Source organism: Natator depressus, chromosome 12, assembly GCF_965152275.1.
Source record: "Natator depressus isolate rNatDep1 chromosome 12, rNatDep2.hap1, whole genome shotgun sequence".
NCBI lineage: Eukaryota > Metazoa > Chordata > Testudines > Cheloniidae > Natator > Natator depressus.
In genome coordinates, this window is record NC_134245.1 from 6,265,528 (window position 1) to 6,278,352 (window position 12,825).

General features: G+C 55.5%; 1 protein-coding gene across 5 annotated transcripts in view; it reads right to left on the reverse strand.

The window, feature by feature from the left end:
• The window catches only part of NDRG4 (NDRG family member 4), an 85,391-nt gene that overhangs the window by 11,983 nt on the left and 60,583 nt on the right, over positions 1 to 12,825 (reverse strand). For 4 of the 5 annotated variants that reach the window (XM_074968453.1, XM_074968452.1, XM_074968456.1 and 1 more), the window contains 6 exons: positions 10,037 to 10,157; positions 9,332 to 9,394; positions 7,780 to 7,840; positions 6,561 to 6,647; positions 5,250 to 5,306; positions 4,227 to 4,330 (listed from right to left, as the gene is read on the reverse strand). In XM_074968453.1, the coding sequence (XP_074824554.1) occupies positions 4,227 to 4,330; positions 5,250 to 5,306; positions 6,561 to 6,647; positions 7,780 to 7,840; positions 9,332 to 9,394; positions 10,037 to 10,157 (493 nt within the window). Of the gene's footprint in view, positions 1 to 4,226; positions 4,331 to 5,249; positions 5,307 to 6,560; positions 6,648 to 7,779; positions 7,841 to 9,331; positions 9,395 to 10,036; positions 10,158 to 12,096; positions 12,238 to 12,825 lie in introns of those variants that run through there. The other variant, XM_074968457.1, reaches the window with a different exon arrangement.

Here is a 12,825-nt window from a genome sequence, read left to right on the forward strand (position 1 = left end):
AGCTTCTCCGGCCTGAAAGCTCCTCTCCATCCAGACAGGGGAGGGTCATGGATGGAGGTGCAAGAGGGCAGCAGAACCCAGCCCAACCCATGGAAATGTGGAGTGATGGTCTCCGAACCCCAGCACATATCACAACGGCAAAGTCTTGGCACGAGCACTAAGTTCCCCGAACCCAGTGTCAGAGGGGTTAACGAGACACTTGGCCGTCTTCCTCTTACCCTTGCAACCATGTGTACCCCACATGGCCCCAGGCCTGCAGGAGGGCCAACCCACTTGCCTGACACCCGCTGCCCAGAATGGGCCTGACCGGTTTGGCCCACCCCCCTGCCCAAAGCAGGGCTGGATCGCACACCCCACCATTCCCCAGCCCAGAGCACAGAATCACAGAAGTGTGGGCCTGGAAGGGACCTCAACAGGGCATCTAGTCCAGTCCCCTGCACTCAAGGCAGGACGACATAATAACTAGACCATCCCTGACAGGTGTTTGTCTAACCTGTTCTTAAAAACTCCAATGATGGAGATTCCACAACCTCCCTAGGCAATTTATTCCAGTGCTTAACCACTCTGACAGTTAGGAAGTTTTTCCTAATGTCCAACCTAAACTTCCCTTGCTGCAATTTAAGCCCATTGCTTCCTGTCCTATCCTCAGAGGTTAACAAAAAAATTTTTTTCCCCTCCTCCTTGTAACAGCCTTTTATGTACTTGAAAACTGTTATGTCCCCTCTCAGTCTTCTCTTCTCCAGACTAAACAAACCCAATTCTTTCAACCTTCCCTCATAGGTCATGTTTTCTAGACCTTTAATCATTTTTGTTGCTCTTCTCTGGACTTTCTCCAATTTGTCCACATCCTTCCTGAAATGTGGCGCCCAGAACTGGACACAATACTCTAGTTGAGGCCTAATCAGCAAGGAGTAGAGCGGAAGAATTACTCCTCGCGTCTTGCTTACAACACTCCTGCTAATACATCCCAGAATGATGTTCGCTTTTTTTGCAACAGCGTTACACTGTTGACTCATATTTAGCTTGTGATCCACTATGACCCCCAGATCCCTTTCCACAATACTCCTTCCTAGGCAGTCATCTCCCATTTTGAATGTGTGCAACCGATTGTTCCTTCCTAAGTGGAGGACTTTGCATTTGTCCTTATTGAATTTCATCCTGTTTACTTCAGACCATTTCTCCGGTTTCTCCAGATCGTTCTGAATTTTAATCCTATCCTCCAAAGCACTTGCAACCTCCCATCTTGGTATCGGCCGCAAACTTTTTAAGTGTTCTCTCAATGCCATTATCTAAATCATTGATGAAGATATTGAACAGAACCAGACCCAGAACTGATCCCTGTGGGACCCCACTTGTTATGCCCTTCCAACTTGACTGTGAACCACTGATAACTACTCTCTGGGAAGGGTTTTCCAACCAGTTCTGCATCCACCTTATAGTAGCTGCATCTGGGTTATATTTCCCTAGTTTGTTTATGACAAGGTCATGCAAGACAGTATCAAACGCCTTACTAAAGTCAAGATATACCACATTTACCGCTTCCCCCCCCCCACATCCACAAGGCTTGTTACCCTGTCAAAAACAGCATTTACGTTGGTTTGACATGATTTGTTCTTGAGAAATCCATGCTGACTGTAACTTATCACCTTCTAGGTGTTTGCAAATTGATTGCTTGATTATTTGTCCCATTATCTTTCCGGGTACAGAAGTTAAGCTGACTGGTCTGTAATTCCTCGGGTTGTCCTTATTCCCCCTTTTTATAGGTGGGCCCTATATTTCCCCTTTTCCAGTCTGCTGGAATCTCTCCCGTCTTCCATGAGTTTTTGGAGATAATCACTGATGGCTCAGTTACCGCCTCAGTCAGCTTCTGGAGTATTCTGGGATGTATTTCATCAGGCCCTGGTGACTTGAAGACATCTAACTTGTCTAAGTAACTTTTAACTTGTTCTTTGCCTATTTTAGCCTCAGATTCTACTTCACTTTCACTGGCGCTAACTATGTTAGACATCCAATCGCTACTACCCTTTTTGGTGAAAACAAACAAAAAAGACATTTAGCACTTTCATTATTTCCACATTTTCTGTTATTGTTCCTCTCCCCTCCTCATTGAGTAATGGGCCTACCCTGTCCTTGGTCTTCCTCTTGCTTCTAACGTATTTGTAGAATGTTTTCTTGTTACCTTTTAGGTCTCCAGCTAGCTTAATCTTGTTTTGTGCCTTGGCCTTTCTAATTATGTCTCTACATACTCGTTGTTTGTTTGTTTGTATTCATCCTTCATAATTTGACATAGTTTCCATTTTTTGTAGGACTCTTTTTTGAGTTTCAGCTCACTGAAGGTCTGGTTAGGCCAAGGTGGTCTCTGGCCAGAGTTCCCGTCTTTTCTACGCAGGGGGATAGTTTCCTCTTGTGCCCTTAATAATGTCTCTTTAAAAAACTGCCAATAACTGATTTTCCCTTTCGACTTGCTTCCCATGGCTCTTACCATCTTACTCCCTGAGTTTGCTGAAGTCTGCCTTCTTGAAATCCTTTGTCTTTACTGGGCTGTTTTCCCTCCTACCATTCCTTAGAATCATGCACTCTACCATTTCACCATCATTTTCACCCAAGTTGCTTTCCACTTTCCCATTCTTAACCGGTTCCTCCCTACTTGTCAAAATCAAATCTAGATCAGCCTCTCCCCTGGTGGCTGTCTCCACCTTCTGAAATAAAAAATGGTCTCCGGTGCATTCCTAGAACATGTTGGATAATCTGTGCCCTGCTGGGTTATTTTCCCAACAGATGTCTCGGGAGTTGAAGTCCCCCATCACCACCAAGTCCTGGGCTTTGGACGATTTTGTTAGTTGTTTAAAAAAAGCCTCACCCATCTCTTCTTCCTGGTTAGATGGGCTATCGTAGATTCCAGCCATAACCCATCACCCCTGTTTGCACCCTACCCCTATGTCCCACTGCCCAGAGAGGGGCCAGCCCACGTGCCGCACCGCCCCACTGCTCGCAGCATGGTCCGTGTGCCCCACTGGCCCCAGGCGAGAGAGGGGCCAGCCTACATGCCCCCACTACTCCCTAGCCCGAAGCAGGCCTGGTCCGCATCATGCCTCCCACCACCCCCTGCCTGGAGCATGGCTTACCTGGGTGTCGCAACTAGCCGCCCTGCCCAGAGTGGGGCCAGCCAGCACACCGCACCACTCCCCTGCCAGAGTGTGACCTATCCATGTGCCCCATTGCTCCCCTTCCCAGACTGGGGCTAGCCCATACCCCTGCCACCCCACCTGCCCAGAGCAGGGCTGGATCACATGCCCCACTACTCCCCTGCTGGGAGCGCAGCCAGTCTGTGTGGCCCACTGCCCGAAGCACACGAGTGCAGTGACAGCCCCCCCGCAGGGCCTCAGGCACCACGTTCGCCATTTGTTCCCGTCAGAGCTGGATTTTCGGTGGTGCTTGACCCAGCTGCAATTTGATTCCCACCCCAACAGCCCCTAAGCAACGGGGGTGCCCAGCTCAGGACCTGCCTCTCACAGGCAAACAGCCCCACTCCGGCCACGGTCCCGTGGGTGGTGGCCAAGCTAGAAAGGCCAGACACGCTGGGGGCTATTTCCCACGCCTCTGGCTGCCGTTCACCAAAGGCCTGTGTGTGTGAGGGTGCTGGGTGCGAATCCTGATCTGGAGCCTGACTGGGAGCAACACGACACGTACCACCCCAGCTCTCAGAGTGTGGCCTCCTGCACCTCGTCCCCAGGGGGCCCGGAAGCAGCAGGGCTCTACGGCTACCCGCATGGGGTCTCCTGCTCCCCGACCAATGATCTGCATCCGATGGTCTTGGGCTCTTGGTGGCACCAGGGGCATCCTCAGCTCCCCTGCCTGCCATCTCCAAAAGCTGCCACCCGGGCAGATGGAGCAGAGATCTCCCTCCCATTCACACCGGTGCCGTGCCACCCTGCCCCACCCATGCCCCAGCTAACAACGGCCATTAGCTACGAGGCACAAAAGGGTCACCCCGTGAGGCACCCACCCTCTGCTGGGTCTGCATGTGAAAGGCCAACGGCAGCTGCACAGACCCCCCAGCCAGCTGGAAGAGATTCCACTGCACCACAGAGGATCTGCATCTGGCCAAAGGTGCCAGCTCCCTTGTGCTCTTCAGCCCATGACCCCGGAGATAACCCCTCCCGGGTGGTACAGTCTGCCCCAGGTGGAGACGTGTGCCACTGCGGAGAGGTGAGGGGGGCAGTTACCTGTTGTACATGTTCCAGAACAGCTGCAAGTTGTATTGGTTCACCACACTCCCGATCTGCTGTCGATAGCTCTGCACCAGCTCTGTGTTGCTCACCAGCTCTTCCTGAGCAGGAGGGGCGAGAGAAACGAGTGATCAGCTGGCCCATGGCAGGGAGGAAGGGCTCGGCTTGTGTTGTATGGAGGGACAGGCTAGCGGGGCATGGGGACTGATCTGAGTGCAACGGAGGAAAAAGACCCAGTTTCCCCCAGGATCACCCTGCGGGGGCTAAGTCTTAGCCACTCAGCCCGCAGAGCATTCACACCCTGCAGGGCTGTATTTGAGGGAGGGGAGTGCTCGTAATGAACTCCCGAGATTGGCCTCTGGCTGCCACCAGGAAAGGGACTGAAGCTGCAGACCTGGGATCTGGAGTCTGAACATCGCACAGTGCCTGGGTCCAGGACAGGGGTTCAGCCCGCTCTAAAGGTGACGCCACTTGAGACACTGGGAGTCAGAGCTGGCTTCAGTTTTCCAAGAGTTGGGGCTGGCTCCCAGGGCTTGGTTCTGACCCATCCCGCTAACTAGTTTGTGCTGAAGAGGCTGCAGTCTGGGAGAGGGGTGCTGGCCAGGGGAGCAGAGCATGCATCACTGTGGGCTGTGGGGCCCTCCAGCACTGCATCCTGGGGGAGACACCCCACGTTGTGCCCTACAAATCCAGTTGTCGATGGGCCCCTCCTATACATCCTGGGCACAGGCGGGCAAAGCACTAACAACTGCACTCTCTTCGGGGGCCTGCATCTCAAGCCAGCTCTCCTTCCCCACGGCATAGCCCAGCTACAGACAGGACCAGAGACGGAGGCATCTCTTGGCCTGTTCTTCCCCCATACAGCAGTATGGCCAGGAGACAGCAGAGCAGCCCCAGTTGCTGATCCAGTCCAGCTGGTAGCTGGCTGACTCTCTGTCTGGATTGCACACTGGCCCTTTCTCCACCAGAGTCTGATCTGAGCGGGGCAGCTGTGAACGTGTCCAGCGCTCTCCCCCTTACCTGGCTGAACAGGTGAGATAACACGGTGTCAGGCAAAGAGCTGGTCAGGCCAGAGAGCTGTGGACAGAGAACACCAGAAGTGTTACGCTGACTGGCGCCAGGCACCACGCACTCCCACCCCTGCACCTTCGCCATGGGATCCCTCCTCGCGATGTTAACTGGAGACAGGCAGGCGTCACTGGAGCCAGAGCCCAGAACCTGTTGAGCCAGCGGGGAAGAGCAACAGCTGCTCCGGCTCAGACCAATCGGAGCAGAAAGAAAAGAAGAGGAGTCGGAGACCATCCCCTGTCTCTCGGGAGCCTGTTGTAGACCAGGGCTGGGTCAGGGAAGAGCTAGATGATGGTATCTGCTGTGAGGTGATCACCCATGCCTGGAGCTTCTGCACCCTGGACTACCCAGGTCCATGGACCCCGAGGGCTGATCTTCTTGGGGATACTGACTTCTTTAACTCCTAGGGCAGTAATCCCCAAACTTTTTGGTCTATGCCCCCCCTTACCTGGTCCATGCCCTCCCAGGAGCCATGGTCGGGGGCCACAGCCAGAAGCGGGGCCATAGTCAGGGCTAGGGGCTATGGTTGGGAGTGGGGTCAGTGCTGCAGCTGGGGCATTGGCCAGGAGCAGGGCCGCAGTCAGGGCTGGGAGCCAGCGGCCGCATCCGGGAGCAGGCCTGCGATTGGGGCCGGGAGCCAGGGGCTGCAGCCAGAAGCGGGGCTGGGAGCTATGGCTGGGAGTGGGCCTGGGCCAGCTGGTGGCTGAGGCCAAGGCCGGACCTGCAGCTGGGGCTGGGGGCGGGGCCGGAGTGGAGCTGGGGCCAGAGCGGGACTTGGGTGGCGCTCCCTTCCCTGCCCCTAGTCAGGGCTGGCTGGGCTCCGCCGCACTCTCCCCCCAGGGGGGCACTGCCCTAGGGGAAGCAGGCACAGCCCCTGCACACTCCTGGGGCAGCTCCATGGGTGGGATTTTCAGGCAGGATTTGGCCACAGGAGACTATTTTAAACTCAACAATCCACGTTATTCCTTCCCTGCTCCCTCCTCTCCTGAGCACAGAGGCCTCAGTCAAGGCCATGCCTGAGGAAGACACGGTGTGGTGAGACCAGGCAACATGGGCTGTGGTTAGCCTTCAAGCTGGGGAGCCAGACAGAACCACAGGGTCTGTCTGTGTCTAGCGGCCTCATTAATGAATTCCCTTTATATTCATTACAGCCGAGCCCCGGCTCTCCTGTGCCCCAGGAGACCCCGCCAGTGCCTACGCCCGCTCCAAGTGATTTCATCCCAGTGCATCCCAGCTGGAGTCTGAGAGGTGGACGCTGCTCACCTTGGTGGCTGCCCAGTCAATCCAGCCTTTGCCGTTGGGGTCGATGTTCATCAGGACGAGCCCTTCCACCAGATCTGGGAAGATCAGCTGCAGGCAAGCAGACACAGGGCTATTGCTCATGGCACTGGTGCGATAGGAGAGGCCTATGCTGGGGGGGCAGTTAGCAGATGTGTGGATTCACCATAGGTGGAGATCCTTTACTGACAGTGACGCACTTCTCCAGGGGCAAGGGATGGGTAGGAGACCACGTCCTCGGATGGACCGTCCCACCACCTTCCGACACGAAACAGGCCAACCAGTGCCAACGAGGTAAAGGCTTTGCACACCACTGCTCTGCACCTCTGCCCACGGAGAATCTACAACAAGGCTGCCAGGATCCCTCCCAGCCAGGCTTGGGAGCAGGGCATGGTCCAGAGATGGCTCTGGTGGATAACTGTCCCCTACCGCCAGACAAGGGGAGGGCATCCACGTTCACCCTGCTGCACCTCCCTGCATTCTTTACACCAAGGAACTGCAGGGATAAAAGGAACTGCCCTGAAATGGCAGAGGCCCTTCCTGTCGGCCTGAACCCAGAGGGCTGTCACAGGCAGCTCCAGGACACAGCCCCAGATGGTCCAAGCCTCTCGTCCATGTGACTCATAAGAGCCTACAGGATATGCCCAGGACTATGGCTCCCGAACATCAAACGTGAACAGCACCATCTCCTAGCTCTCTCAACGCTCAGCCAAAATCACCAGCTGGATGAAGAACAGCTGGCTAAGCCAAGCTCTGGCTGGTCAGATGTAGGACACACTTTGAAGCACTTGTCTCCTCTCTCAGATCCCCGAATTCTCAGAGAATCTGGTACCCCAAAGCTATGTGCTGACATTGTTGGGGGCTCCTCAATGCTATTGGATACCCAAATAGCCACAGTGGCAAAATACACCTGCTTTGATTGGCCAGGAAGTTGTATTCCAGCCTATCAGAAACAGCCATGGCCACAGTGATCCACACATTGATGACCTCCTTTCAGGCTTGATTACTGCAACTCCTTCCATCCAGGAATGAGCCCCACGCCCTGAGAAAGCTCCCGCTGGTGCAAACGGAGCAGCCTGACTTGCTGCCTGAGAGATCAGCTCTCCCTCTGCCCCGTGACCTCCCTTGGAAGTGGGTCACACCTGCCCTGCTCTATGGGATCCTGGGTCACTCTGCAGAACGCTCCCAGCCAGGGCTCACTTACAGCAAACTTGGCCAGGACATAGGCTCCTGCTCCCACGCCGATTCCGATCACGTACTTGAACCTGAGAAACAGAGACAGAAGTGTCCCTGTGCAGCTCCCAATAGCCCTTGCTAGGCCAGTCTGGCTTTTTAAGGAGCCTCTAGGCAGGGCACAGGGAGCAGCAGAGAGAGAGGGAAACGGGGCCAAGGCAAGAGGAGGCGGTACCTGGGAGATCTTCCCACAGGACCCTGGCTGGGTCTCCACATAAAATCACAGAATCTCAGGGTTGGGAGGGACCTCAGGAGGTCATCTAGTCCAACCCCCTGCTCAAAGCAGGACCAATCCCCACTGTTTGCCCTAGATCCCTAAATGGCCCCCTCAAGGATTGAACTCACAACCCTGGGTTTAGCAGGCCAATGCTCAAACCACTGAGCTATCCCTCCCCCGACATCCTGGGCTCCTTTCCTGGCTCTCAAGCCCTAGTCAAACAGAGTTCCTTGTACCCTATAGGAATTGGGTAGCATCCCTTTAAATAGGTCGGGAGCCCTCTGAGAGTGCTCTCCATGTTCTGTGGTTTAGAAGCCGCCAGAAACAGCTGTACACTACATTCCTCCTCTTCTGTGAGTAAACCTGCCCCCGTCTTCCCTCTCCCACTTTAGGGGCAGCATCTGATAAATCAAGGCCAGACTGGTAGGGAATATGAGCATCCTGCGGCTGTCACCAGGCTGTCGTCCTGAGCCGCAAAATCCAGCCTGAGGGCTGGCACCGCACCTCGGCGCTAGAAGGCTGCTACCCAAGGAACCTGGCCAACTGCCGTGCTAACCCCCTCGCACACGTGCCCCTGAGCTGCCGGTGAGACGGGAGTTCAGTCCCCTGATGAGTGGGGCCCTGAAGGAAGCCAGCTAGAGCCAGACGTCAGGGTGGCTTTGGTGAGGCGGGAACTGGAGACCTCCCAACTTGTTCACCACAGGGCACCGATCAGCTGCTTACTACTGACCTGGGCTGGATTCAGACCCCTGGGCCAGACGGGACAGGCCCTGGGGTGCATTTCTAGGCTCCTGAAACGGAGAAAGCAGCTTCCCTTATTCCGTGCCGCGAAGGTGACGGCACAAACCACGAGCAGGGGACAAAGGGCGAGAGTCTCCTGTGACCCTGGTCTGAGCAGTGACTCCGTGGCAAGCGGAGTCTGTAGCGCACCACACGGCTCTCCCACGGCGTGGAGGGGATTGACCTGTCTCACTGGGGGCCGCCGAGCCATGGCCGAAGAGCTGACTGTTTCCAGCGCCAGCCAAGTGGACGAGGCAGGAGAGCAGGGAACAAGCTGTGAGGCCTGGAAGCCCGAGTTCCCTGGTGTTCGTAGGTCAGTCTCGGCACTGTCAGTGCTGCATTGCAGGCATGGGTGCTTCGATCCCTGTTTTTCAGCCAGGCCCAACCCTGCATCGCTTGTGCATCCCAAACGCCACATCATGGTTTCTGCCTCCCTACGCCCCCTGCCTGCCCTTGGCATTTTTCTTGACATCCCACCCCTCCCTGCTGGCCCCACGGCACTAGGTCACAGGCCCCCAACACTTACCCGAAATGCTGCACCACGCTAGGGAGCATGGCAGCCAACTGGTCCATGGATGGAAACTGGTACCTGGGGGCAGGATGGACACACAGTGAGAAAAGGAGGGTTGGGGCAAGGCCCCAAAGTGCTCATACAGGGGGAGCCCAGGCCTTGGGGCCTGGAGAACCCAGGCCAGGGCTGGGAGAGGCTCTGGGCACCTATGCACACACATTCCCAGCAGGAAGAGACAGCTCTTCCCCTCCCACTCCCCACTGCCTGGCCTCTCCTCCCAGAGCAGGGCACAGCCCTTCCCTTCCCCCCTCTGGGACAGACACAACCATCCCCTTCCTATTTCCCCTCACAGGGTGTGGGCCATGCCCAGGGACCCCATTGGTGCCCCTTGCAGCCGCCCTCCCTATTGCTACGCGAGGAGCCGTGCTGATGTGCTCGGGAGGAGGAGGTCCCCATGATCCTGACCCTTCTAGGGGGTGAGGAACCTGACTCCACTTCAGAAATGGGATGCTCTGCGGGGCCCAGGATGAGGAAGGCCAAGTCCCAAGTTGCTCTGCAGCGCCTCCTAGCAGCTGGTACAGGCCGGGCGTTCCCGGCAGGAGAACCCACCTTCTGAACCAGGGAAAGGAGCCAGGAAATCAGACAGAGACCATGAACATGAAGAGCTGGGCTCCTCCATGAACAGCATCCCAGACAGGCTGGGAGGGCTTGGGCACCTACCCCTGTGGGAACTGCGACGCTCCGGCCTGCTGCCCTGGTGCATCCACGTGACACACCACAAAGTGCTTGGTGATCTCCTGCATGTCCTCGAAGTTGAAGAATGTGTTGAAGCACAGCTTGTCTGTACAAGGTCAGGGGAAGGAAGGGGGACAAAGGGAAAAAAAGACCAAAGGCAAAAGGTCAGCAACCATTTAATTAGGCATGGAATGATTAGATTTTTAGCAGTAAATGCTGGTAAACCGTCAATTTCACCGTACACAGGCAAACCAATGAAAATATTTCCGTCGATCCTGATAGAAATTTACAGACTGGCCAAGTAAGAAGAACGCTGCCTGAGAACAGGATATTTACACTTGGTATATTTTGACGTGTTACGGTAATTAATTGTCTGACTAGGGTGACCAGACTGCAAACGTGAAAAAATCGGGACAGGGGGTGGGGGGTAATAGGAGTCTATATAAGGAAAAGACCCAAAAATCGGGACTGTCCCTATAAAATCGGGACATCTGGTCACCCTATGTCTGACCCCCCCTCCCCTCCCCATGGTCCAATCCCTCCGTAATTTCCTGCAACTGTGACAATGTAAATCATGAAAAATGTTTTTAAATGGTTAAGAATAAACATCGACACGATCCATCGCAATGGTAAAAACATACAAATGGAATTCTGTCAAGCTGACATTTAATCAAGATGAAGGCTGAAGAAACAAATGCATGGAGAGACAAACGCTGAGAGACAAATCCTGGCCATCAGCTGCTGCTCTCAATATCTAGCCTGGCTCTGGGGTGCAGAGCAGATGTGGTATCCCAGGTATCTGACTCCTGGATGGGCCTGACTCGCCTTCCACATCTGCCCCACACTCACGCAGCTGACATCGAGAGCGTTACTCCTGATTCACCCTGGGGTAAACGAGATCAGAAGCAGGCCTGTCCTCTTCTCAACATCTTGTATTTCTTGGCCACAAACACGAATCCTTTCTGATGGGCTTTCCCTGCTACGCTTTACTCACCCATCGCTAGGGGAGACAATGTGGTCTAGTGGTTAGCACACAGGTCTGAGAGTCAGAATTCCAGGTTTCAACTCAAGGCTCTGCCACTGACTTCTCGTGTGGACTTGGGCAAGTCAGAAAGGCCAACATGTTCAGGCACCTACATCCATACGGAGGCACCCACAGCAATGGCCTGATTTTCAGAGCATCTGCAGAGCTGCGTGGCACTGAGAATCAAACCACTGTTCGTGGGGTCTGTCTAGTCGTTTGGGTGTCTAACTACAGGCAAGCACATTTCGAAACTGGGCCCGTGGCGTGGGATTTTCCAAAGCATCTAAGTGACTTAGGCACACATGTCCCACCAAAATGCTATTGGGCTGCACTTGTGCTCCTAATCCCCCTGGGCTCTTTCAAAACTCTCATCCCGTAACTGTTGTATGCCTCACTTACCTGGCCTGGGAATGCCCAGCTCACCGGGGCTGGTTAAGATGGTTACCATCCCCCCTCTCTCTGGCAGGCCAGCCTGCATGCTGTTCCCCTCCCCCCTCTGCAGCGCTTCCAAGGTGACCTTCCTGCAGCAGCAGCTTGCCTCCAGCCTGCAATCAGGTGACATCCATTCTGCTCCCATCCAGTCCTCCCTTCGCACAGCCACAGCCAGCTTCTGGGAAAGAGCAGGGGCTGCTTTCATACCCTGGCAGGCCTTCGGTGAATGCCCCATCCAGAGGGGATGCCACCAGGAAGGTCCCAAAGCCCCCATCACTTAGGAACTCCCCCCCAAGGAGCCTTGGGCTCCTTGTCACAGCTGAGCAAGGGGGACAGGAGAGGACGCCCTTCTCTGGGCAGGGCTCCCTTTGGATCCCATCAATGCTCCCCTCTCAGCTCCATGGTGAGCAATACAAGGTCCCCCCCTTTGCTTCCAGCCGTCACTTGTCTGAGGAGGAAGTCCAATTCAAACCAGAGCTTGCCATGCCCACAACTGCTCAGCGAGGCCTTGCTGGGCCACAGAACTGAACACAACCCACCAATGCCCCTGAAAACATTCACACCGGGATCCCAGGGGGAAAGAACAAACCTCCGGGCTCCTCCAAGCAGCTGGGGCGGAGTGGACGGGCAGCGAACACCACGGCATTCAGCTCTAGGCCAGCGGTTTGAACGTGACCCAGGCTGCCGCGAACCCAAGGCCAGCTCCAAGGGCACAGCTGTGTATACTGGGATCGCCATTGCAGCAGCAGACTCAGCAGCCTGGCAAAGAACCAAATGTGTCATGGAGACGCTCCCTCATTCTCCCCAGAGGGTCAGGGCAGGGGGGAAAGCATCCCTTGCTGTGGATCAGGAGAGGACTCTGCTCCCCAACCCACCGCCTGTTGCCGGCACTGGAATTCACAGCTGACCAACCGTCCAGCTCCCCGCAGGCAACCCAGCAGCATTGGCTGGCTGCCTGCGCCCCACTGTCCTTTCGCCCTGCCCATCTGCTGTGCTGGTACGGGCGCCCCGGGCAGGGGATCGCTTTCTGAGGGTTCTTGTACGCTTCGGTGCCAGGCTTCTCACAAGAATGGAGTGGGCGGAGAGGAGAAGGAAAAGACAGTGTGATGCACGCATGGGCCCCACAAGCCAAGCCAAGCCAAGGCTGGGCTCTCCGGGGCACTGTGAGTGAGGGGGAAGAGTTCCTAAGTGATGGGGGCTTTGGGACCTTCCCGGTGGCATCCCCTCTGGATGGGGCATTCACCAAAAGCCTTCTTGGGTATGAAAGCAGCCCCTGTTCTTTCCCAGAAGCAGGGCTGATCTCGATCTCGATTCTCTG